The sequence below is a fragment of the Macrobrachium rosenbergii genome, chromosome 54 (assembly GCF_040412425.1).
Source record: "Macrobrachium rosenbergii isolate ZJJX-2024 chromosome 54, ASM4041242v1, whole genome shotgun sequence".
In the NCBI taxonomy this organism is placed as follows: Eukaryota; Metazoa; Arthropoda; class Malacostraca; order Decapoda; family Palaemonidae; genus Macrobrachium; species Macrobrachium rosenbergii.
The window spans coordinates 38,423,198-38,448,936 of NC_089794.1; the positions used below are offsets into that span (position 1 = coordinate 38,423,198).

General features: G+C 38.5%; 1 protein-coding gene across 3 annotated transcripts in view; it reads left to right on the plus strand.

Annotated features, from left to right (window-relative positions):
- LOC136834986 (probable glutamate receptor) overlaps positions 1 to 18,044 on the plus strand; it is a 105,473-nt gene extending 87,429 nt beyond the window's left edge. The window contains exons 5-16 of one of the 3 annotated variants that reach the window (XM_067097972.1): positions 2,304 to 2,398; positions 3,504 to 3,661; positions 3,995 to 4,191; positions 5,231 to 5,473; positions 6,803 to 6,930; positions 9,698 to 9,819; positions 11,784 to 11,928; positions 12,313 to 12,458; positions 12,993 to 13,091; positions 13,928 to 14,094; positions 15,023 to 15,152; positions 16,298 to 18,044. In XM_067097972.1, the coding sequence (XP_066954073.1) occupies positions 2,304 to 2,398; positions 3,504 to 3,661; positions 3,995 to 4,191; positions 5,231 to 5,473; positions 6,803 to 6,930; positions 9,698 to 9,819; positions 11,784 to 11,928; positions 12,313 to 12,458; positions 12,993 to 13,091; positions 13,928 to 14,094; positions 15,023 to 15,152; positions 16,298 to 16,399 (1,732 nt within the window). In that variant the 3' untranslated portion in view covers positions 16,400 to 18,044. Of the gene's footprint in view, positions 1 to 2,303; positions 2,399 to 3,503; positions 3,662 to 3,994; positions 4,192 to 5,230; positions 5,474 to 6,802; positions 6,931 to 9,697; positions 9,820 to 11,699; positions 11,929 to 12,312; positions 12,459 to 12,992; positions 13,092 to 13,927; positions 14,095 to 15,022; positions 15,304 to 16,297 lie in introns of those variants that run through there. The other 2 variants (XM_067097969.1, XM_067097971.1) reach the window with 2 other exon arrangements.
- The last annotated feature ends 7,695 nt before the right edge of the window (positions 18,045 to 25,739 follow it).

Genomic DNA, 25,739 nt, shown 5'->3' on the forward strand with positions numbered 1-25,739 from the left:
TGTTTTTGATAAAAAGAGAAAAAAGATAATAAGTGTATGTACTTTTAAAAAACACTTATTCAGAATTAAGACACAACATATAATGATAAAACCCTTAATAGTTTCTGAACATACAGTACGTAATAATGAAAATATTTCATAAGCAATAACTCTTATGTGTATATATATATATATATATATATATATATATATATATATATATATATATATATATATATATATATATATATATATATATATATATATATATATATATATATATATATATATATATATATATATATATATTTATGTGTGTATATATGTATGTGTGTGTCATAAAATCCTTAAGTGCCAATCCCTTTATCCTACACTTCGCTCTTTTGCGGATTTTAAACCTTTCCTTCACGATGCTTCTTTTTATTAAATATACGTGGAATTTTCTCAATTTACCTTAAGTGGTTCTGCTGTTTTGATAAAAAGAGAAAAAGATAATAAGTGTATGTACTTTTAAAAAACACTTATTCAGAATAAAGACACAACATGTAATGATAAAACCCATGATAGTTTCTGAACATACAGTATGTAATAATGAAAATATTTCATAAGAAATAACGCGAAGTATGTGTATGTATATATATATATATATATATATATATATATATATATATATATATATATATATATATATATATATATTTATATATATATATATATTATATATATATATATATATATATATATATATATATATATATATATATATATATTTATGTGTGTGTATATGTATGTGTGTGTGTCAGCATCGTGCCGAATCCTTATACACACTGTGCCAATCCCCTTTATCCTACACTTCGCTCTTTGCGGATTTTAAACCTTTCCTTCACGATGCTTCTTTTTATTAAATATACGTGGAATTTTCTCATTCTCCTTCTCCTCTTACCCCTAATAACACTTCACTTGGTTTACTCTTCTTTATCGCCTATCTATTATCTTCCATTCTTCCTGCATGGCCAAGCCATCTCAAAAACCCCCAGATCCATCTCTTCAATTAAAACCACCCTTTACTTTTTCTTATTCTGCACATCTCCAAATATCCCACCCTTCGTATTATTCTTCTTCGGCCACGCATTCAAATTGCTCACCCCAACAGCTTCAGTACCCCGTAAGGGGTATTGCCGTCAATGTGCCTCTCACGGTGCACTGTAGGCATTACTTAAGGTTATTTGCAGCGTCCCTTCGACACCTAGCTGCAACTCCTTTCATTCCTTTTACTGTAACCCCATTCATATTCTCTTCTATCTTACTTTCCACCTTCCCATAATTGTTTCAGAGTGCAACCTCCTGTTGCAACTTTAAAACCTTTTTACTCTCAGTTTCCCCTTCAGTGCTGAATGGCCTCATGGGTCCCAGTCCTTGGCCTCTGCCCTAGATTTGATATTCCATTCCATTCCAACAGCTTGGGTCTTTCTCCTTTCATTGGCATTTAAGGAGTCCACAGTTTACTTACATATAGAAGGATAGGAGGATTAGAGTCTAAAGAGAAGAAAGCAAGGAATGCATCAGGCTGTGTGCAGAGTCTTAGGAAGCATTGTGGTTATTACAATTATTTATATATATATATATATATATATATATATATATATATATATATATATATATATATATATATATATATATATATATATATATATATATATATATCTATCTATGTATGTATGTATATATATATATTATATGAATATATATATGTGTATGTATGTGTATATATGAATATGTATACATTAACACGTCTGTATACTCACATATATGTATGCATATGTATGTGTATGTATGTATGTCTGTATATACATTATATATACATACGTATACATATACATATGTATGTGTGTATATATATACAGAGAGAGAGAGAGAGAGAGGAGCCTTACGATTTAAAAACGTTCCGCTAAGTCCTTGCATCTTTGTTGACTTTAGAAGTGAATGAGGTGGTGTACTTAGCAGTCAGTCGACCGTGGTGGGTCACTACCGGGTTAAAAGATGGTTCCAGAGCTGTCAATCTGGCCCTAAAAATACTAACTTCGAACCGGAAATTCACTGGTTCCTGCCTTCTGTATCCAGCCCCTCTAGGCAGAAGAGTCTTTATATATATACAGTGTATATATATATATATATTATATATATATATATATATATATATATATATATGCATGTATATATATGTATATATATATTTATATACATATACATATGTGTGTGTTTGTTTGCATGAGTGGGATGGAACGAACCTGCAGTTTTCCACACTGAATACTTTCCTTCTACAGGGACGTGACCACTGACGATGTGCTCAGAATGCTGGAATCATTTCCTGACCTGAATAATCTTCATTTGAACCTGTTATACGACTTCTACTGGGAAGGTAACTGTTAATACTAGCGATGATTCTTTCTTTCTTTATTTATTTATTTAATGTTTTAATTATTAGTTTGTTTGTTACTTTAATTTTAGTTTATATTCACATATACTTCTGTTGTGATCTACCAAACTGATCTAGCTTTGGATTCTGGCAGGTTAGAGGAAGGACAGAATTTAAAGATATCTTCCAGTCCCAGGTATTTGGGGCTACTAAGAATCTCCAAGTTACTGAATACTTAAGATAAATTGTAAATAAAATTTTGGAGCATACGAACTCTGAATCCATTTGGAAAGAGTCAACAGCAGAAAACGAATTGGTGGAGAATAGCGCTTGAAGAATTTCAATGGAATCAAATGGAATTTAAAATTTAGCCCAAAGGCCAAGCACTGGGACATATGAGGTCATTCAGCACTGAGAGGGAAATTGAGAGTAAAAATGCATTAAAGATGTAACAGGAGGGAAACCTCGCAGTTGCGCTATGAAACAAATTGTTATGGGAGGGTAGAAAGTAAGATGGAAGAAAGAATATGAACGGAGGTACGGCAAAAAGAATGAAAGTGGTCTAGCTAGGGACGAAGCGACTCTCCAAAGACCCTGAAGTAATGCCTACAGTGCACCGTTCCAGGTGCACTGACGGCACCAACCCCACTACAGGGCAGAAGACTGGACTACCTAAGCATACTTAAATGAGAACTGCGAGGAGGTGGAAATGAGTGGAGATTTGTGGAAGTGAAAGTACAGGAAAAACCTGAGCATAAGAAAACCGCTGAATCAAGCAGCTTTGGAAGAGACGATGATTATAATGATGATATATTTCAACTATTAAAAATACCTACTGCTTTTTCATATATTTTCGCTCTGTTTTACGGAAGTTTACCATGTAATAAATGTCCCTTTGAATTCTTTCTTGGTAATCACAATAATAATAATAATAATAATAATAATAATAAGACAATAAAAATCTGAATGATTAAGCATCAAAGTTTTATTGATAATGAGACATAATAATAATGATGATATCATAATAATAGTGAAAATATTTGTGACAGCCATAATGCGCAAAAAATATAATGCTGACAATAACATCAACAATCATTTCAATTTTCAGATTCTCTGGATAATCTGGCTCTGTCACTTTATGGGTGGGCAGGAGGTTTAACACTTCACCATCACACTGGGACAACGAACCCATTAATTTTCAACGATGCTCCGACGGTATTCTTAATTCTCTGCTCGCCTCTGAACATAATTCAGGTCTTTAGAAAGGTAAAAACCACAGTTGATGAATAGATAAAAAATGAACAGATATTGGAGGCCATTTCAAACACTTGTAGCTTTTACCTTTTTAAAATTATTCTATTTCCTTTTAACTTAGCTTTCCCTAAAAGTACAGCTCCCGTGGTACTTTTCTAATCGCTCTTTCTTAAAGGAATGGTCTTCAAGGATCCCAGAACACAGGTCCTTGGGAAGTTGATAAGAAATATCTATTTGAAAACATGTTAGATATTGGTCGTCTTCTTATGAAATTTATTAAGTTTTCTTTAAATTTAACTTTTCCTAAAAGCACTATTCTAGTACCTTATTTTAATCTCATTTTAGCTAAAAGAACGATTTAAGGGACCCCAGAATGCAGATGTCACGTGGCTGCTGGTTTTGGAAAACAAGGAAGCGCAAGAAATCATGTTTAGTCTCGAGGGGATACTGCAAGAAGGAACCTACATCGTGCTAGTTATTAAGGATGCCAGTGGTATCTTAAACGTATTTTATCCAAGAGCTGATGTCGAAGGAGTCGTCAGGTAATCCTTGCTATTAGCTGATGTCTAAGCTGAAAAGAATAGTATTTTTTTGGCTTTTGGTTTGTCATCTTTAGAGGGATACCACGTAAGATATAAATTTTACAGTTTTAATTCTTACTTGCTTCTTCCGTTGGCTATGGTCTGGGAGCAGATGCCAATGAGGTTTATTTACAATTTCATAACATTTCAATGCAACCCTTGATGAAAACTGCAGGCATACTGTTTAATCAGGTGCGTGTTTAAAAACAAGACTGTCAGTGCGTTTTTATACAAAACAAACCTTCCTTATTCCTCTCGCAAAAACTGAAATTAACCTTAACATGTCCCTTCCATTCATTTCTTCACGAACGCCATCGTAACTGTTGAACAAAGCAAGTTAATCTGAAGGCCTTGCAATACCTAAATAGTTAGTGGAAGAAACAACTCTGATGCGGTGATAGGGAGAGGAAAAGAGAAGGAAATGTAATGAATAAAGGGATCAATTGTGAACGCATGAGGTGCCGCTATAGGAGCAATACCCAACCTTGGCGTAGCCGGGAGGCCTACCGGATGGTGGGCAGTGGGAGGGAGAGAATTCGTCTTTACACAGACTTGAGAGAATTCAACTTCACACAGATCTGATGAAAATTTATTTTCAAAAAATATTGTTGAAACTTTGTCACCGGTTTTAAGTCAAACTAATGGACTATAGTTTATTTCTTTTCGCGGACTGTAGATTGTAGCTCATCCCCTACTTTACTTTCATGATCTTATGACTTTATTGTCTCTACCTAACAAAATTTATGAGGGAGGGAGCAAGGGCCTTTCTAAGTCCCACTTCGGTTATGCCCATTCAATAATGCCTCTCTCATAGGGGCAGTTACTGAAGACTTGAGCGCTCAGGAGGTGCCGTTGCAAGACATGCCTCCACTGTAGAACTCTGCCCCACGCTGAATCAGGAGCTTTATTCTCAAATAATCAGTATTTCTCAAGTTATTTTAGAGGAAACCCTTTCGTTTCATCTTCAAACAGACAACTAATCCCTAATTTACATCCACAGCTTCAAAAAACGCCACAGACTGGACAGGCGAACCGAAACTGACCCAGAGAAACCTTTGAGTTACCGAAGAGACGAGTACGAGAGACAATACTCGGATATGGAAGGACGAGAACTGAGGGTGGCAGCCAACGATAACTTCGGTTTCTGCTCTCTCGGTGCCGCCTTCCTTGACGGGAATCTCCGACTGCTTTCCGGAATCGACTTGGAATTGTTAAAATCACTCGCCAGGACTCTTAATTTCACGTAAGGAAGTAGTTAATAGCAACACATATGTTCCTGTTGACGTGATTTGATATTTAAGCCTCCTTGTGTGAACTAGACATAATGATCCGTTGCAGATAGACTGCTTCAAAGGTCTCAAGTGAAAAGTTATAAAATCTCTCTCTCTCTCTCTCTCTCTCTCTCTCTCTCTCTCTCTCTCTCTCTCTCTCTCTCTCTCTCTCTCTCTCTCTCTCCTGCTGTTCAAAATTGCTATTGGTGATGATGTAATAAAAAGATTTTTGCTTTCAATATTGGGGAGAGAGAGAGGCAAAGAGAGGTTCTCACCATGAATGAAGAAGGCATTCTATTGTGTTTTTTTCATCAAGTTGCTCCTTCCACACCTGTGAGGATATCAGTAACTCAAGGGTTGCTGGATTGAAAGGACTCTTAGGTTTTCGCTACCGCTGAGCAATGGAACTCGCTCCTTGCTTCTGCTTTCCTGACTCGCACCTACTAGAAGAGGTTGATCTGTCACTTCTCTTAAGCTTAGAACGCAGTCTTTCCTCTTCCCAGTTTGTATTTCCCCAAGGCTGGGAAATTAAGGAGGAGTTGGACAGTTTATGAGACGTACACCAGTCCCAGTTAAGAAAGCCTCAAGAGAAAGTCTTAACTTCTAGTAAATCTCAAGTCCAAGTGAAAATTCTAAAGCCCCATTTGATAATTCTCAAGTACAAGTGAAATGGTTTTGCCAGAAAGTCTTAAACTTCACATCAGAAAATATCTTTAGATAAAAGTCCACAGATGGAAATGTCTGAATTCGAGTAGGAAAGTCTTCAAATCTGAGTAAAGCTCAAGGCTGTGAGAGGAATTCTGAAATTCATGTAACCTGAAATATGTGTGAGAAAGTCACAGGTCCATGTAGCAAGTCTAGTTCTGAGAATAAAAAAAAAAAAGAAAAAACTCAAATCCAAGTGATAGTCTAATGCCGAGTAACAATACAGGTATCTCAAGAGGGTAGTAGTGGTAGTAGTCGTGATTTACCTTTAAACCGGCTCCCTTGCTCGTTCTAACTCCTTTGCGGGTAGTATGCAGAGTAGGGTTTCACGAATTACTCTTGGGGGCGGGTGGGTTCCAGGGAGGGATAAACAAACCCTCCCCACCCACCGTTAGGAAACAATGTCCAAGGTTAGGTTAGGTAAAGGTAGGTCTGGTTAGGTTATATTTCCTCTGAAATGCCTACTAGGCCTACAGCGGCCTTGAGCCCCTACTCGGCATTCACACTTCCTTTGCTTGTGCTTATTTAAATATACTGCTGTCTCTGTGAACGTTTAATTCTAAGGGAGAAACTCTTCTTCTTCTCCTCTCCAACAGGTACCGAGTAACGAGGCCGGCAGACGGTCTCTGGGGCAACCCACTGCCTAACGGAACGGTGTCAGGGATGATCGGCATGGTGGCCCGCAGGGAAGCTGATCTTGCCGTCTGCTTCATCTCGGTCACGAGTAGGACGCTTTGACTATCTATCTGTTTAGCTCTTTATCTTTCTATCTATCTATCTATCTGTATGTATATATATACATACATACATACATATATTCACAATACCGCAACATTTTTTATATTCACAAACAATAAGCTACAAATGTCGTTTAATATCCAGTTCGCTCTACCTCGGAAATAATACCGAGGGGGGAATTATAATTGAAAAGTGGTCATATATATATATATATATATATATATATATATATATATATATATATATATATATATATATATATATATATGTGTGTGTGTGTGTGTGTGTGTGTGTGTGTGTGTGTGTGTGTGTGTGTGTGTGTGTGTGTTTCACCACATGCCATTGTGACAATGAACTGCAAATTCTTTCACCTTTACTTTAAGGAATTCTCAAGCAAAATACATACGTTAGAAAGAAGATACTGCAATAGCTAAAAGAATCAGTTTCATATATAAAAATACGAAGGGCATAAAATCCCTTATATGACTCACGTTCCAAGTTGGGCCTCAGATGAGAAACAGTTATCCTGGATTAATTTCTAACGCATTATAATCCTGGAAAAGTAAGAGACACTAACAAGAATTACTCATAATCTTCAGTTTCTCTTTTAAATCTCTTTCGAACAATTTGTGCATTATGAGATCAGTAATATATAGCTCTGGACTGACTGTCAAATTCTCGTTGAAATTGGAAAGATCTTTGCTGTTTTCAGAGATTGTTATTAGAAGTTAATTTTTTCACTGTGAATTTGTTCTATAAAGAAAAACGAAGAATACATTCATTTGCGTACCTTATATATTCTAAGGCCTCACATTAATGTAAAAAGTCTTCATCGCTCCTGCGAGCATGATATTGTTAGTCCTGAATCCCTAATGAACGAGTTGTGGAACATGAGACAAATGTTTCACGCAAGATGTTCGAAGGAGGTTCAAAAGAGGATTCCGGCTGTCTCTTACCTCTTCTTTGTTAATTCAGTACAGGGTTCATGCAGAACAGCTGTTCTTCAGCTGAAGCATAGCCTCCAAGATAATGACTTGTAATCATAAAACTGGCTATATACATATTTACTTTAATGATATATTTTTTTTAGTGATACTTTCTTTTCTGTTGCGTGATGTTTGCTTGTTATGCCTTTTAGCAAAGTTTACAGATCCTGCACCCCATTGTTTCAATTTACTCTTGGCTGTATTCTTAGTACACATGCACACACATTATATATATATTTAAATGGATGTAAGTATGTGTATGTTCCACATGCACTCTGAAACGCATTGAGCAATTTCAAGCAAACTTGGTATGCATATGACTTACTATCTCAAAAAGAACACTGTCGGGGTAAGACATCATTAGCACCAAAGGGGGTGGGGTGGAAGGGCTTCCCTAAAACGGGGCTGGTTCTGCAGTGAAACCTGGCTGGTTATGCCCGTGGACTTAGTAACTTTACGAATTTATCATACCTAATTTCGGTATACATATGACTTACTATCTGGAAAAGAATACTGTGGTGGTAAGACATCAATGACACCGAAGGGGTTGGGGTTGGGAAGGGGGTGACAGAGAGAGAATGAGAGGGAGAGGAAGTGAGAGGGGGTGTTAGGGAGAAGAAAGTGGGAAAGAGACAGGGAGGGTTGGAGATAGAGGGAGAGAGAGGGAGTGAGAGAAAGAAAGATGGAAAGGAAGTGAGAGAGAGAGAGATAATAGAGAGGGTGTTAAGGAGAAGAAAGAGGGAAAGAGACAGGGATGGTTGGAGAGAGAAAGAGAGTGAGGAAGAAAGTGAGAGGGAGAGGAAGTGAGAGAGAGGGATAAAAAAGTCAAGTATACCTTAGTTTAACCAGACCACTGAGCTGAATAACAGCTCTCTTAGGGCTGGCCCGAAGGATTAGATTAATTTTACGTGGCTAAGAACCAGTTGGTCACCTAACAACGGGATCTACAGCTTATTGTGAAATCCGAACCACATTGTAACGAGAAATGAATTTCTATCACCAGAAATAAATTCCTCTAATCCTTCATTGGCCAGTCGGAGAATCGAACGCTGGCCCAGCAGAGGAGAGAGGAATAGGAAGTGAGAGAGAGTAGAGGGGGTGTTACGGAGAAGAAAGAGGGAAAGAGTCAGGGAGGGTTGGAGAGAGAAAGAGATAGAGTGAGAGAAAGAGAGAGTGAGAGGGAGAGGAAGTGAGAGAGGGGGTGTTAGGGAGGAGAAAGAGTGAAAAAGTGAGAGAGAGAGTTTTATCAGTTGTTATTCAGAGTTTTCCTGGGCAGTGCCGGGTTGTCAGCTAGTATAAATATTTATTTATGTATATATTTATATATATATACACACACACACACACATATATATATATATATATATATATATATATATATATATATATATATATATGTGTATATATGTGTGTGTGTGTGTGTGTGTGTGTGTTTGCGTGTGTGCGTATGTATGTGTGTGTCTGTGGAAACGCTTCCCTTCCTCTCAGCACTTCCTCTAGTCTTCGAAGCAAAAGTCTTTAAGCCGAAAGAGAGAGAGAGAGAGAGAAATTCCACTTATACCTACGTAAGGGTATAAGCTAATTTTGAAGAAAATTACACTAGATAATGAAGATACCCTGAGATGATCTTACCCTTGGGAACTCATTGTTGATCTTAGGCCTCGAATTACTTAGACCGTGATCGCACCTCTCGCCCCTTTTACGTACACAAGAGATCTTGCCCCCATTTTCTTATCATATTTACGTGATTTTGTCTCGTTTAATCAGGGGAACGATCGACGGTCGTTGATTTCACGTACTCCTACTACCGGTCTGTGATCGCTGTTTTCTCCCGCGCTCCGAGACAGAAGGACAGAGCAATGGCGATACTGACTCCTTTCACGCCTCAGGTAATCTTCTGCAAAATTACTTTTAAAGCCAGGGTGAGTGCTGGAAATTCATCATTGCTGCTATTGCTATTATTATTATTATTATTATTATTATTATTATTATTATTATTATTATTATTATTATTATTATTGTATAAAAGCCAGTCACTTGCAAAACAAGCTCCTTCAAAAATGGAAAGTTGTTATGCGGAAAAATTGAGAAAGAGGCCGAGAAGAGTCAGAAATAAACACCAGTGAAATAATGACAAAGCATCAAACACTCAACTGAATACATACACTGATAACAGTATAGACCAGTTTACTTAAATCAAAGGTATCTTTACATTGCTTGAATCAAGATCACAATCACATTTTGTAGCAGTATTACAGCCTCTACGAATAACTGACAACAAAACGGATGTGCAGAACTATGACTGATTCAACAAATACAGCCATTTATAGATAAAAACAAGCAATAAAAGACTGGTGAATGTACAATTAAATAATGCCAGCAGCTCAGAACAGGAATGAAACAAAAAAATCAGTCACCTTGCCAAAGTGGTGGGGATGATACAGCTCTTGTGGTACAGTAGGTTGAGGATTGAGGTAGAAAGAGTATGGCGGAGGGTCAAAGAGCATTTTGGATCAACTTGCTATCTGAGACATAAATCAAACTTCTGTAGCCAAGCTCTTTCGATTTATTCAGTGAATTTATTTGTCTCTGATTTATTTGTTTAGCTGAGTAGCTAATGGTAAGGTATAGACAACTGAGGATATAACTTGTCAATTCTTTTTCCATTCTATAATTAAAACTAAGAGAGAGAGAAAGCAAAATTGTGCAAGAACTACTTTCCTTTGACATATTTCTGTTGCTAAAATTAATTTAGTTTGTTGACTGAACATTTTTTTTATATTTAGTGTGTTTTTTATTCTCTTCTTGGGCTCCAAAGTGAAAAAAAAAAATCATTCGTATTATCTCATAAAAATTAAAGAATCCTACTATTGCACTGATATGTAGTACTGCGTAATTAATTTCATGATTTCAATTACATATTAACATTAGAAAACGCAATCATTTTGAATACTTACAGGATTAATAGATCATTCAAAGGTAATTCAACAACAGCTTTGTGTGGCGCACCTTCTTCTCTCCTTCCTTGATGAAAAAAAAAAGAAAGAAAAGCCCTTTTGGCTTAATGAACTGAAATATATTTAACGTTGATTTGATCATCTGGGCACTCTCTTAAACTGTCTTGTTCCATCAACTGTGTACCACGTATTCCACCGTCGTGGGTTCGCACTCTCTTAAACTGTCTTGTTCCACCGTCGTGGGTTCGCACTCTCTTAAACTGTCTTGTTCCGTCAACTGTGTACCACGTATTCCACCGTCGTGGGTTCGCACTCTCTTAAACTGTCTTGTTCCGTCAACTGTGTACCACGTATTCCACCGTCGTGGGTTCGAGTCTTGTTCCGTCAACTGTACCTGGGCATAAACAACTGTGTACTATTCCACCGTCAGTCTCTCTTAAACTGTCTTGTTCCGTCAACTGTTTATTACTTAATTTATTCCTTTTCGTGTCAGAGATAATAATAAAATATTTCCATAATTCAATATGTAAATCATATTCCGAACAATAAACCGTTTTCTAAACTGTCTTGTTCCGTCAACTGTCTTCCACTGTCGTTTTTCTTTTTTTTTTTTTGCCACTTTGTAGACGTTGTCCCCTTACCTGGGCATTGTTCCATACAATTACGTAATTTAATAAGAATAATAAAAATATTTCCATAATAATAAGAAATAATGACAGTAATCTTCTGCTTTTTTTTTTTTTTTGCTCTTTGTAGACGTTGTGGCTTGTTCCATATAATAATAATAATAATAATAATAATAATCTCAACAGGTATGGCTCTGCATAACGCTTTCTGTCCTGATTGTGGGTGCTTCAATTTCTATCAATTCAAAGGTATCGGGTTTTCTCCTGAAGGAGGAGGACTCCGGTTGGAATCTGCAGTGGAACACCTTCAACTTATTTCGTAGCCTGGTGTCACAAGGCAGCGACATTCCTGCCAAACACTGGTGGACGAGAATCGTACTCTTATCCTGGTTCGTTTCCTGTCTCACACTCTCAGGTAACAAAGATTCAGTTCTGATTGATCGCTTCTAGTTTCTGCTTTGCAAGGTCTAAATTCGTGGTTTATTAAAATTTTCAAGTAGTTGTCCGTTATTTTACAATTTATTACGAATTGCCTCACATTTTCTGCGTTGTTTACTCTAATTTGGCCATTTTTCTTAATTTCAAGCGACTTGCTTGAGCCTGGGTTCCTTTTACCTGTATTTAGTTTGTTGAATTACTTCCATATGACTGTCTTACTTTAACTTCGTTTTCCCCTTTCTCAGTTTTTCTTCTACTGGCTTTTCTTATTTCTGTAAGGCATCTCCCAAACTCACTGATCATCACAACTGCAAGCTGTTTTCTTCTTCTTCTTCTCTTTTATTTGGTTCCCGTTTTCCAGCCTCTTACTCGGGTATGCTGACGGCTGCTCTGGCGCAACCAGACTTCGACGATCCAGTCGACTCCCTCAAAGATCTTCCGAAAGCCGTCGAAGAAGGATTTACCCTCGGCGTCAAAGAGGGGACTAATATCGAGTACCTCTTCAAGGTAAATATTCAAAAAGAGGTTACTGAGTGGAAAGCTTTTGAGAGGCTGTAATACTCTTTAAGGCACTGTGGACCAGTCCCCTCGTTCTTCTGGCATACATTACATCTTTATGCATATTGGCATCTGTTTATCTCCGTTGATTTCTTTTTTTGTTTTTTCCTTTTATTATTATAAAATTCTCTTCGTTCTGATATTCATTTCTTTCACATAGGGTCTAAATCTCCGGAAGCTTGCTTTGCAAGTTTATGGCCCTATGAGATAGTCCCATCAGAATGTTTATACCTTTTTTAATAATAGTAGTAGTAGTAGTAGTAGTAGTAGTAGTAGTAGTAGTAGTAGTAGTAGTAGTAGTAGTAGGAACTGTTTGCTCTAGATTCAAAAAAGGTCCATTTTCCTAGATTTAAGAATTACCAACACTTTGAACGAATAGTGTGTGTGTGTGTGTGTGTGTGTAAGTGTCATTATTTTAGTATAAATTCTAGCCTTAAAGCAAGAATAAAGTTCACACGAAACATCACCAATTATCGTTTGCAGGAAGCAACAGAAGGCATCTACAAAAGAACTTGGGAGTTATTCGATCACAGAGACAGAACGAGAAGTTTTGTCGACGACAACGTCACCGGAATGAAGAGGGTAAATGGGACTGAAGTGTTAAAATGTTAAACATCAGAAGTTGTAAGTTAAATATTGAATCTATTACGTATCGGGTGCCAAATGGTTAATGTTAAATGGTAATTGTAGAGAAGGATCTTAATCTGGAAAGTGTGCTCTAGACCAGTGAAATACAGATATCTAGGAAGAAAGTGCCAATTCCCTAAGCATCTGAAGACAGAGATTCAAGTTTTATACAGGACTTGAAAGGATTCGTTTCAAGGAACAGAAAACCTTAAATACATCCCAGATAGTAGACGACCTTGAATCCATTCTAGGTTACTGAAGACTGAATTCAGTCTAGGTTACGGAAGGCTGAATTTTTTTATGTTACTTAAGATTTGGAACTAATTACAGATTTCAGAAAACTCTACTCTGATTACAGACTACAGGAGACTTTTATTCCAAATTTCAGAATCTTTACACTACACTCCAGAATGTAGAAGATTTTGAAGTCATTCCATCCTAAGTTTCATAAGACTTTCCACTAAGTTTCAGACAGCATTAAGCCATTCAATTTCATTCCAGGTTTCAGCACTTTACACTGCATTCCAGTCTGTAAAAAATTTAATTCATTCCAGTTTGTAGAGGACTTATTCATTCCATAGTATAGAAGAATTCATTCTAAGTTTAAGAGGATTTCGCAATTCATTTCAGGCCCTAGAAGTCTTTAGCTTTATTTCAGGTTTTAAAAAGACTTTGAATTTAAATCTAGAGCTTAAACCACCATATTCCCACTAAATTTAAATCCAGAGCTTAAACCACCATATTCCCACTAAATTTAAATCCAGAGCTTAAACCACCAAATTCCCACCCAGGTTTTGGAAAGTAACTTCCTGCTCATCGGCATGAAAGTAGTGTGCGAGTTACTAGCGATGAAGATGGGAAGGAGCAAATTTCACATTGGCCGAGATGACTTCTTTCCTCACAGCATTGCTATTCCTCTTCCAATTGGAGCTCCCTACAGAGAGACCTTTGATATAGTGTAAGATGGTTCAAGCTAACGCATTTTTTAAATATTAAAATGGAAACAGATGGTTGTCCAGTGTAATCGGAAATGGGTTCTAGTCATTTCTTTAGTCAACAGGTGTTGGTCACTAAGTGGATGTCTGCAGATTCGTGTGCTTCCTATAGAAAGGTCTTTGATCAGGGGACTGGTTGTTCAGGCCAATGCACTATCCTTCATGAAATATAAACAGGTAGGGTTATAGCACAAGTAGTAGATAGATTATAGTCAGTGTCTGAGAGCCAAAAGGGTGGGTGAATCATTGAGGATTGCTCTCTGCGGCTGTGTGGCCTAAGCGTCGACCTGCCACGTCAATGGTCGACGATTAGAATTCCCAAGGAAGGAGGTTATTGTTGACATCTGTTTTCAGGCGACAATGCCTACTTATAATGTATACATCACCTTGGGCCCATTAGGGAGGAGAATTAAATGTTTCCATTCATGCAAGTGGTGTAGGGAAGGGTGAAATCACAGATTGGGGATCTGAATAGTTCCAGCTAGTACTACTGCTTGTGGTGCATACGCAAGTTATGCCATCTAACATGTTTTTCATCTCCACACTTCCTCCATCTCTCTTCACCAGCACCACAGCTCTAGCTGGCTATGTGTCCAGAGACCTTTGTCCTGGACGCATTCTTCCCAGTCATTTTTGCACTGAAATAGAGTCACTTCACAGAGTTTGAGTAATACAGTCCTGAAAATTTATGAACGTTTGATTGCATGAAGACTTTCTTCAACAATTTTCATTCCTATTCATTCAGAATAAAACAAATTGAATCATCACTTGAAATCATGCCACTTACCTCATTACATTTTTCCTTAGAGTAAGCCTTATTCCATTCATTCATTAACATCATCCTCAAATAACCTCTGAACATCTCGGTGAAATTGTGGACGTAAATTGCAGGATGATGAGGATGGTGGAGGGAGGACTCATTTCCAAATGGAGGGAAGAAGAAGTGAGGAGAGTGGAAGCGAGAACTTCTGATGGTGTTGTGGAATCACAAGTTTATGCCATTACTCTCAAGCACCTTCAGGTAATACAACGGTGCACCTGTTGACTACTTTTTAGAAGCACAATGCCAAAAAAGTGTTCCCAAATAGAAAGCTTAAGAGATAGAAACAGACCACAGAAAAAAATAAGTATTAAATGCGAGTTCATAAGAAATGGTTAACAAACAAATGAATAGTCAGCAGCTAAACAAGTAAAATGAAAAGATTAAGGAGTAGGAAGTGGGTGAATATGGTACTTCAATTCTGTGTGAATCAGGTCACCAAGAAAGTGTGATTATTAAGGCAGCTAACGACCAAAGGCAGTGTCACAAAGGTTCATTCTCCGGTATGTTTTGGCCTCCTTTCACCAAAATTTGTACTAGTAGCCAGTATCGTTCTTATATTTGTGTATAGTTAGCTTTTTAGGCTAATTTTTCATGTTAGTTCATGGGGATAAAGCTATCAGTTATTGGCTACTTGGTCCAAATTTGTCTGCAAGATGCAAAAAATAAAAATCTGGGAAAAGTGTTTGTGACACCACTTTTAGAGCAAGTTTTAAATGGTGGCACATTTATTACTATTGTGATTTCCATATTGCCTCCAATATTGGCTGCCCAGTGCAACATTTGTTGCAGTGATGCCAAAAAAGTAACAGAAAATGTGTCTGTGAGACACTGCTTTGTGCTAGGAAGTCCGGAAATGAAACCTAGGGGTAAATAGTTAATAACATTTCTTAAGTAGCCGACCCTGGTAGTTTAGAAGGGCATTGCTGGCGCCAGTACTGGCTTATGAAAATTGTCTTGACTGTAGTGGAAAAATGGGCACACTCCATATTTGTTACCTTTCATCTGTTTATTCACGATTTCCATCACTCTGTTTAAATTATTAGCCTCTATATTGCCTCTCTTATTTTTATGCTCATTTCATCTAATTTACCCTGTTTTATTTTATTTTATTTTTTTGTCAGTATATGTGTATCTTTGGCAAATAATGGCTCAGGCAAAAAATCTGGCTGCCGTGTCAAACTATTCTTTATCATTTTTTCTAGATGAACCATATCCATCCCTAATTAAGATAAACAGTGCCCACAGTTGTATAAAAAGATTCCAGAGAGGATGGCATTCTTGTACCTCTCCAGGAACATTCTTCATCATGACTCTTCAGGCACATTCTGAATTACTCTTTCCAGGCAGCTTTTTCATCCTGGTCACTGGCTTGGCTTTGGCAACCGTGGCATTGGTTGCAGAATGCAGAATGTGGCAAATTCTGCACCGAAGAACACTCGAATTGATCAAATGAAGGACGTTATTTCTACAGGATATCAAGTTTTGAGTAAGGGACCGTGGACATTCATCAAACTCATTTTATGGCGGAGGGACTGATGCCCATTATATCTCCTTTTCCTGCGTTACTAAAGTATAGCACGTGTTGGCAATGCTGTATGTGGCTTCGTGGGTTAAAAACCACAAAAACTGAGCTTGGAAACTTCATAAGCCATTTTCTTTAATTGTAAAATACAAGGTCATTTGTTCTGGAACAGTAGAGTAACTTGACAGAAGTTTTCTTTTATCAGAATATACACGTCCAATATTGTTCCAGTTAAGTTAGCAAAGTAAGGCCAAAAAATGAAATGCACGAATTTGAGTGTTCAATTTTGTACTCATAATTAATGTTAATAGTTACAAAGTTATGCAAAAATCTTTGGTCACATAACGTGCACGATTCAAAGAAAGAGACCACAGAATTGGCAATAATATTGAGAAGTTTTAAAGGCAATCGCCCATCGAGAATACAGGCTTTCATAAATGAATAAATGCATGCTCTGTAAAACGTTGGTGGCGAATTGCGAATTGCAGACTCTGAGTGTCTATAACACAATAAATGATGCTGTCAATGATCTCGGCAGGTTTAAACTTCTTAAACTCCTCCAGAAATTTGTGCAGACAATTGTTTGCTTAGAGGCATTACAGTAGGGTGCGGATTGGTTAAAACAGTACACAAAAGATGGCAACGAGGGCGTGGGTGCTGCAGGGCAACATTTTCTAGGTCAATTAACTCTGTAGAGAGGAGAGATAGGCATCTTACGTGCAAATTTCTCGGCTTGCATTGCAACAAGTCTTTTAAGAACTTTCTCATAACCAACCTCTCAAGAAAGGTATCGAATTTTTCCATATTAATAATAATAGCAAATAATTAATGTTTTCAAGATGGTAACACTAATAACCCTGAACATTTCCAAGAAGATAAGAGATTGTTTTTTATTGAATTATTCAAACGAGAAATTTTCAAGGGTAATTTTATTAAGGTATTTTTATTACTCTGAAACTTCTCATCCCTTTTCCAGCAGATGGAGAAAACATTTACATATATTGTACAGTCTAGATTTTTGCAAGTAGCAACTCTGAAATTTTTCCATTTTATTCCAAAATGTTTTCCTTGAAGGCTACATTCAGTATTAGGTCTTATTATTGTCACAACTATTTAAAACTTGCAAATTCCTTTGGAAAACAACTAAAAAGCCAATTAACACTTAGAGCCATGAGAAATAAGTAGACTTCTAGTACACATTTCAAAACATATAAAAGAAAATACTATAGAAACGCTGAATCAATTTAATATATTACAAAATTACAGCATGTGCAAAACTATGCCTCTAAATTTCATGCTTCATTCTTTTGAGATACGTCAAAAGATTTGGGAGATGGACCACTGAATACACGTCATCCAAATTCGGTGACTTGTCCAAAAACTAACAGTTGCATATTGGTAAACAAGGTAGTTAAAATGGTGGAGGTGCGAGTTACCCACACTCTCTTCCCTCATGCCATTTCATTTTCCATTGGCCACAGGAACAATGCCGGGTGGCTGAGCTGGGTAAAACCTATACAGAAGGCTCTGGTTTGTAGACCTATGAAAAATAAAAATTTCTTAGAAAATTTGTTACTTCTTCCTACCGGGATACGACCATTCACTTTTCATATATGGAGAATAGTCACAGGTTAAAGAAGACCAAGTCCCACCAAAAAGATTTCAGTTTTCTGGTGGCTGTGCTAGCAAGAAATAAGAGACAAGAACAACCTCCTAACACTCTGATGTAAAGAGATCAGAGGGGTAGGGCCATGTGCCTAAGTTCCCTGGAGGGAGTGGGAACTTATGGAAGAGTGAAAGGTTTGGAGAAGTTGTCAAGTTGGCCTGCAGTCTTTGTCTGGCTAATCGTAAGTGATGGGTTCACAAAGTGTGCCATGTCATTTCTCCCCTTGTTAAAGAAGGAAAGACAGAAAGCAATGCATTCTAAACTAATAGAATAAGCACTTGTAGTGCACTTACCTTGGTCTCATTTGGTTCTAGTGTGTGCACTGGCCTGGACACACCCAGAAAAGGAAAAAGGGAAAGGAAAGAAGGTATAACCATTCATTCCTCAATCACTCTCCTGACTAGAACAAGACAAGCCTATACACTCGGGTGAGATGCAGGATGGCTGAACGGGACCCAGTAATTACACCACTTGTTGAGCACCCACCACAGGTCGCAAGGGGAGGGTGTCGAGGTACTTGAGGGTAACATTCTTCAAGTAGAATGGGGTTAAGCTGATCTGCTCATGCTGCCCCAGCCCTCATTACCTGACAAACTGAAGTTCTTTCGAATGGCAAGAAACAGTCCCATGCGCAAAGCTTTGTGAACTCTTGAGCAGGCAGGGAGGCAACACTCCTCTGAGATGAATCGTATGCCTGCGTGGTAACTTCCTATAGCCAGGAGGAGAGAGTGTTCCTGGACACTGGGCACCTTAAGTTAACCTGTGCTAATGAAGTCTCGTATACTCTGGCCTCAGGTTCTTTTCAAATAAACCAGGTACAATGTCTCATCTGGGTCTCAAACAATGAAGTCTTTTAGGGAAGGAATCGAGAAACTCTCAAACCTATCATCAGGAACTGAAGAGTTTTGAGTCTTAGCTACAAATTCCAGTACAAAGGAGAATGAGAGGGATCCTGATCCTTAAGAGTTTCAAATGAGGCAAGGCAATCCATGCAGTTCCCCCAACCTCTTTGCTTAAGTTAAAGCTAGGAGAAGCAGTTTTCAGAGTTAGATCTCTATCCACAGACTGAGAAAAGGGCTCACATGGGGGACACATTTGGCTATGTAGGACTAACAAAACATCCCACTCCAGGAGACAAAGTTCCTATGGCAGGCAACCATTGACAACTCCACATGCTGGAAAGATCCAACCCTTTCAGTTGAAAGACCTGTGAAAGTGCTGCAAGGCAGCCCTTCATGGAAGAGACTGAAAAATGTGTGCCTCAGTGAAGAAAGACAAGGAAATCTGCAATGTGCTGCACAGATACTCCAAATGGAGAGTAACCCCACTAAAACACCATTTACAGATGTCCCACTTTCCTTGGTGCACATTTGTTGAGGAACAGCAAAAGTACCAAGACATTTCTCTCACTGCCCTGTGAAAAAAGGAAATACTGGATAACCTCCATCTGTGAAAGTGAAGGGACTGAACTGCCTGGCGATGTCTGCGAATGTGTGTGGCTGACAAAGGAGGGTAGACCATGGTGGCAACGCCCTCAGGGCCTCAACCAGAAGAATCAGTAGATCCACATACCATTTGGCATGTGGCTTATCAGGTGCCCAGCAGAATCATCTGAAGTCCTGAAGGGACAAACACTCTATTGGTTACTTGGTGGGGAAGACTCAACAACTGAAAAACATATACACCCAGGGTGTCCCAAGGATGCTGGAATCCATCTTCTATTACTGCCCACAGGTCTGGGACTAGGGAGCAGAAAATAGGATCTTTTGTGTTCAGTCTGGTTGGGAATTGATCAGTCATGGGAGATCCCCAAGGATCAAATGACTTCTCTGCCTCTTGAGGGTATAGGGACCAATTCTTCTCCACCACCTGACCCTGGCAGCTAAGCTCATCTGCCAAAATATTTTACCTGCCTGGAATGTACCTGGCCCTGAGTTTGATGGCTTGGAATGCTGCCCACTCATGCATCTGCAGTGCTAGCTGGCACAGGGTCCAGGATACTGTCCCCCTCTACTTACTGATATGCAGACGTAGACAATCCTGGCCCACACCCCTGAAATGAACTCTCTTCTTAGGTGTGGGTTCCCAACCTCTCTGCAAAGTGTAGAAGGCTGGTGATATCCAGCCACCAGGTAATATCTTCTTTCATGTTCCAGTTCAAAGGAAAAAGCTGGGTGGATGGGTCCTGGAAAAACTGAGGGTGACTCTAGCTATGAAGGACGAGCTTTTCCAAAGACAACAGATGACCCAAAACTACTTGCCTCTGCTTTATTTCCAAATTCCCATCCATCAGGACTCATCAAAGTACCCCTGCTTTGTCTACCAGAAGATGGTGTTCCAGGTCAAAGCTTTTTGCTTTGGTCTAGCAACAACCCCTTAGATGTTCACTTAAGTGTCTGTTTGTGCTCACTCTACAGGCAATTGCCTCTTATGGCACCTAGGGATAGTGATCAACTGGCAGGCATCCAATGTCATCCACAAGCAGTAGGGGAAGTACTGATGGATGGGAATTTGAAAGCAAGCGTACTGTAGGTCTATGAGATCATGAAGGTACCCTCTCTGTCGGAATTTAACACTGAGTGAGCAGTCTCCATTGTGAACAGTCTGCTGAATGTATTCGTTCAGTGCCAAGAGATTGATGACCAGTCTCCTGCCCACTGAAACCTTCTCTTTAAGGAAAAGATGGCTGTAAACCCAGAGACCAGTGATCCATAATTTTGACAGTGCCTTTCTCTGTCATCATTTCCACCTCTGCCCACAAGGTTCGAGAATTCCATGAACCCAGAGAGTATGTCAGGAACTGGATCAGTGTCGTGGATAGTGCAAGAAGAAAGTCCTACATGGGAAGCCTGTATCCATCCTGTAAAACTAATATGACCAAAGGCTCCGCTCCTTATTGCTGCTACTTTGCCCAACAGAATTGTAATGGAGTAGTATGCGATTGTATGTATATGTATATAAATAATAAATAAGTATGTCTTTCAGTTTTCTTCCTATCATACAAAAGCAGTTCTAATATTTTGTTTATGAGAAACATTACTTAGTTTTAGTGGGTAGATGTTTTTCTAGAGGGTGCTAATAGAGAAAGAAAGAGTAAGGTGTTGTTGAGCCATGTTTCAGAGTGCTTGGTGGAGTGTCGCCATAGGTAAGTCGCCAATTTCGCGAAAGTTATCCTTATTCTAGCGCTTATCCTCCTAAGTTATCCTTATTCTAGTGCTTGTCCTCCTAAGTTATCTTTATTCTAGTGCCTATCCTTCTAAGTTATCCTTATTCTAGCGCCGATCCTATCTATAATGCCATACTAACCAATCCTTTTTCCCATTGCCTTGCCTACCTAAAGTATTATTATAGATCAGTGTTATTGTGATCTGGTAAGTCTGAACTATGTACATTCTTTAGTCTATAATGCTATGTTGTGTTAGCCTATGTACCTACTTCCATGTTAGGCCAATTGTGAAAATGAAAAAAATATCTGTACATAATTCTTGCAAACTAATATTTATCACAATAAAAATTAAGGCAAGAAAATACATGTAAGTGATTGAAGATTTTTTCTAAGCTTCAGTTTTGCAAAATACACTTTGGGACATTTAATCCCCCGGGGACTAGTACTAAACACAGCAAAATACATTTGACCCCCCAGGGGCTAGTACTAAACATGGTGAAGCAGCCTAGATGAATCACTGTTTAGTACTATCCCTCATTTAGAATTGGAGTTCGGACCGGAAACGAACTTTTACCTTAAATTTAACCTAACCTGAAGTAGATTAGGGAATTGGAGAGGTTTGCTATGAAATTGATTTTGGATGTAGGCCACATTTCATGTGCTGAGTTTATTCTATGACTAGCCTATGTATAAGTGTACATAAGTTAGCCTAGCAATAGGTAAACCTAGCCTAACGTAAGTTTTGTCTTGTGAATCTATGAATTATTTCTAGCCCTGCAAAACTAAACTAGCCTAACTTTGTATTAGCCTAGCCTAACCATAACATCTTGGCCTAGGGTAATAACAGCTACCTATTTGAGTGCATTGATGCAATAAGCTAATGTTATTTAACCTGACCTAATTAAGACTTTGTAATTTACCTATTTGTATCACCTGTTTGTGATTATTTCTGATTTACCTAATTGTATTAAGCCATGGCTTTCATAGGGAATGTTGGTCCTTATGAGGAATCTGAGAAATTTTCTCCCCATGTGGGTAGTGTTTGTATTTCCAGGCAAACGACATGGGACGATAGGAAGTTGCCATCGTTTCTATCAATAGTGGGTCCTAAGTTTGGACTAGCTATGGACTTGGTGAGTCCTAAGAGTCCTAAAGAGTGTACTTTCGAGCAACTAGTTAGCACTAGAGAATCACTATAAACCACAAGTGATAGTTATCTATGAGAGGTGTAAATTCTATAAGAGGAGTCAAGAGGCTCATGAAAATGTTTCAGGTTTTGTGGCTGCTTTAAAATCCTTGGCAGCTACTTGTGAGTTTGGAGACAAGCTAGTTTTGGGAACCAAAGAAGAGAGTACGCAGCGAGTTATTTTGACAGAGAAGAACCTAACTTTCACTGGTGCAGTAGAGATTGCTGTTGCAAGGGAAGTAGCTGAGAAAGATGTCCAAGAGTTCAGTCAGAAAGCAAATTCTCATAGTAGAGATGTAAATGCTATTAAATCTACTACTCCTAAGTTTAGTTTCTTGTCCAAGCAGAAGTCTAAGCAAGGAGGGAAGGGAAAAGCTAGAGAAGTTCTTTCTAGTAAACCTATGAAACCCTGCAGTGGCTGTGGGAAATGTCATTGGGAGAATTACTGTCCATTTAAGAATTCTGAGTGTTACTTGCACAAGGTTCAACTTACTAAAGTATGTTTTTCTAACAAGTCTAGCGCTAATAAAACTTCAGCTGTGTCTAAGAATGTAAGTTCGGTAGAGTTACCGGTAGATAACTCGAGTGGTAAGGAGTCGAGTGAATACATTTCATCAGTTAATTCCTCTAATATGGAAGAGCTGAAAGAACCCTATTATGTTAGGCTAATGCTTAATGATAGAGCAAATGTAGAATTTCATCTGGACACTGGTGCAGCACATACCCTAATGAGTGAATGAGAGTACCGAATGAAAAACCCAAAATTATGTCTTATTCTACAGAACTAAACTGATATGGAGGATCTAGGATCCAAGTAAGGGGGCCATATTTGGGTGAAGATTGGTTTCCGAGGCCGGGTCTTGGAAGACTGAGCCATTGTCTGGTTTCCGAGGCCGGGTCTTGGAAGACCGAGCCATTGTCATTGTTAAGGACAAGGGTCCTAACCTATTGGGCTGTGAATTAATGCCAGCTCTGGGATTTCATGTCAATTTAGATGTCTGTACTATGCATGCTGTTGCTGATAAGCCTAAGTCAGTAGTGGCTAAGTATCCAGAATTGTTCCAGGATGAACTAGGAACTTTCAAAGGTCTAGAAGTTTCTTTCATCTGGAAGAGTCGGTATACCCTAGGTACTGTAAGGCTCGTAACGTTTCCTATGCTGTGTGTGATAAGGTTGATGCTGCTTCAGATAAGCTGATGGAGCAGAATATTATTCAGCCTGTTGCACACTCTAATTGGGCCACACCTATTGTGCTTGCACTAACTGTGGTACAGTTCATATCTGTGGTGATTATAGGTTAACAGTTAACCAGGCTACTAAAGTCACAACCTATCCTGTACCTAGGATTAAGGATATTTTCGCTACTTTGGGTAGTGGTAAAATTTGTTCAAAACTTGACATGACAAATGCATACAATCAAATTTTGCTCAGTTTTGAGTCGCGTCCTTTGACTTTTATAAATACCCACTGAGGTTTGTTTCAAAACAATTGCTTGTGTTCTGGTATAGCTGGTGCTCCAGGAATATTTCAGAGAGCTGTAGAAGATCTCTTACGGGGTATTCTGGGCATGTGTGTGTTCTTTGACTACACTTTGGTGTCAGGCTCAAATTCTAGTGAGCATGAGGAACGTCTACGTGAAGTTCTAAGAAGATTACAGGACGTGGGACTGAAATTGCATTCTACGAAGTGATCTTTTGGTATAGATAAGGTGCAGTATTTAGGTTACACCATTGGCTCTACAGGGCTGAAGCCAACACCAGAGAAGTTGGAGGCTATTTTAAGTGCTCATGAACCTAAGGATATAACCCAGTTGCGTAGTTACCTGGGAACATTGAACTTTTACTGTAAGTTCCTTGTAAATGCCACTGTGGTTTTGGAACCCTTGAATGAACTTTTGAGTAAGGATGTTCCCTGGAAGTGGAAGGCCGAGCATAGTCAAGCTTTCCAACAGTCTGTCTCTATTATTTGATGCTTGTTTAATCCATTTTGACCCTTCTGTACTTATAATTGTTTTCTGCTGACAGTTCTAAGTATGGATTGGGTGCAGTTCTATGTCAGAAGAAGGATGGTGGAGAGTTACCAGTTGTTTTTGCATCCAGGACTCTATATAAAGCAGAATGTAATTATTCTCAAACTGAGAAGGAAGCACTGGCATTAGTGTTTGCTCTTAAAAGGTTCCATCATTATCTCTGGGGTCATAATTTTTCTCTAATTACAGACCATAAGACTCTGTTAGGTCTATTTAACCCTAATAAACATATTTCATTGAAATGACTTCTGGTAGAATCCAGAGGTGGGCCTTAATGCTACAAGCCTATTCTTTTGAGTTGTATCATCGCTCAGGCAAGTCCATAGGTACTGCTGATGTACTATGCAGATTACCTCTAGCTCAGGCCCTGAGTCTGTACCTGTGTGTAATGAATGGGTTCAGTTGGTAAATACCTTCGGTACAACTCCAGTAACTGCTAAGGAGATTAGTAAGTGGTCTGCTAAGGATCCTTTGATTGCTCAAGTTCTACTGTCTCTTGATTGTGGTTGGCCCGAGACAGTTGAGGCTGAGCTGAAAGCCTCTTTCAACTGTAAAGACGAGTTGAGTATTCAGCAAGGTTGTCTTCTGTGGGGATCTAGAGTGGTTATTCCTTTGCAGGGAAAGGAGAGTATGTTAAAGGAGTTACATCAAGAGCATTTAGGATCTACAAAAATGAAACAGCTAGCTCGTAGTTATTTTTGGTGGCTGGATTTAGATAATGACATTGATGAGTTATCGAAGAGTTGTTCAGTATGTCTTGCTACAAGAGTTTCACCTAGGAAAGCGTCAGATAATGACATTGAAGAGTTGTTCAGTATGCCTTGCTACAAGAGTTTCACCTGAGAAAGTGCCTCTGCATCCGTGGGATTAGCCTGAAAAACCATGGGTGAGGATTCATGTTGATTATGCAGGTCCCGTGAATGGTACTTATTTTCTGGTACTAACTGAGGCACATTCTAAGTGGATTGAAGTCTTACCTACAAAGGACACTAGTTCTTTTGCTACTGTTAACCTAATCAGGAATATTTTGTCACATTTTGGCCTACATTTAAACCTAGTATTGGACAATGGCCCTAATTTTGTCTAGAGTTTGAACTATTCTTAATAAAGAATGGAATTTGTCACATCACATCTGCACCATATCAGCCTAGTACAAATGGACAGGCTGAGAATACTGTTAAAACTAAAGAGTTTCCTAAAACACAGCTCTGGGGAA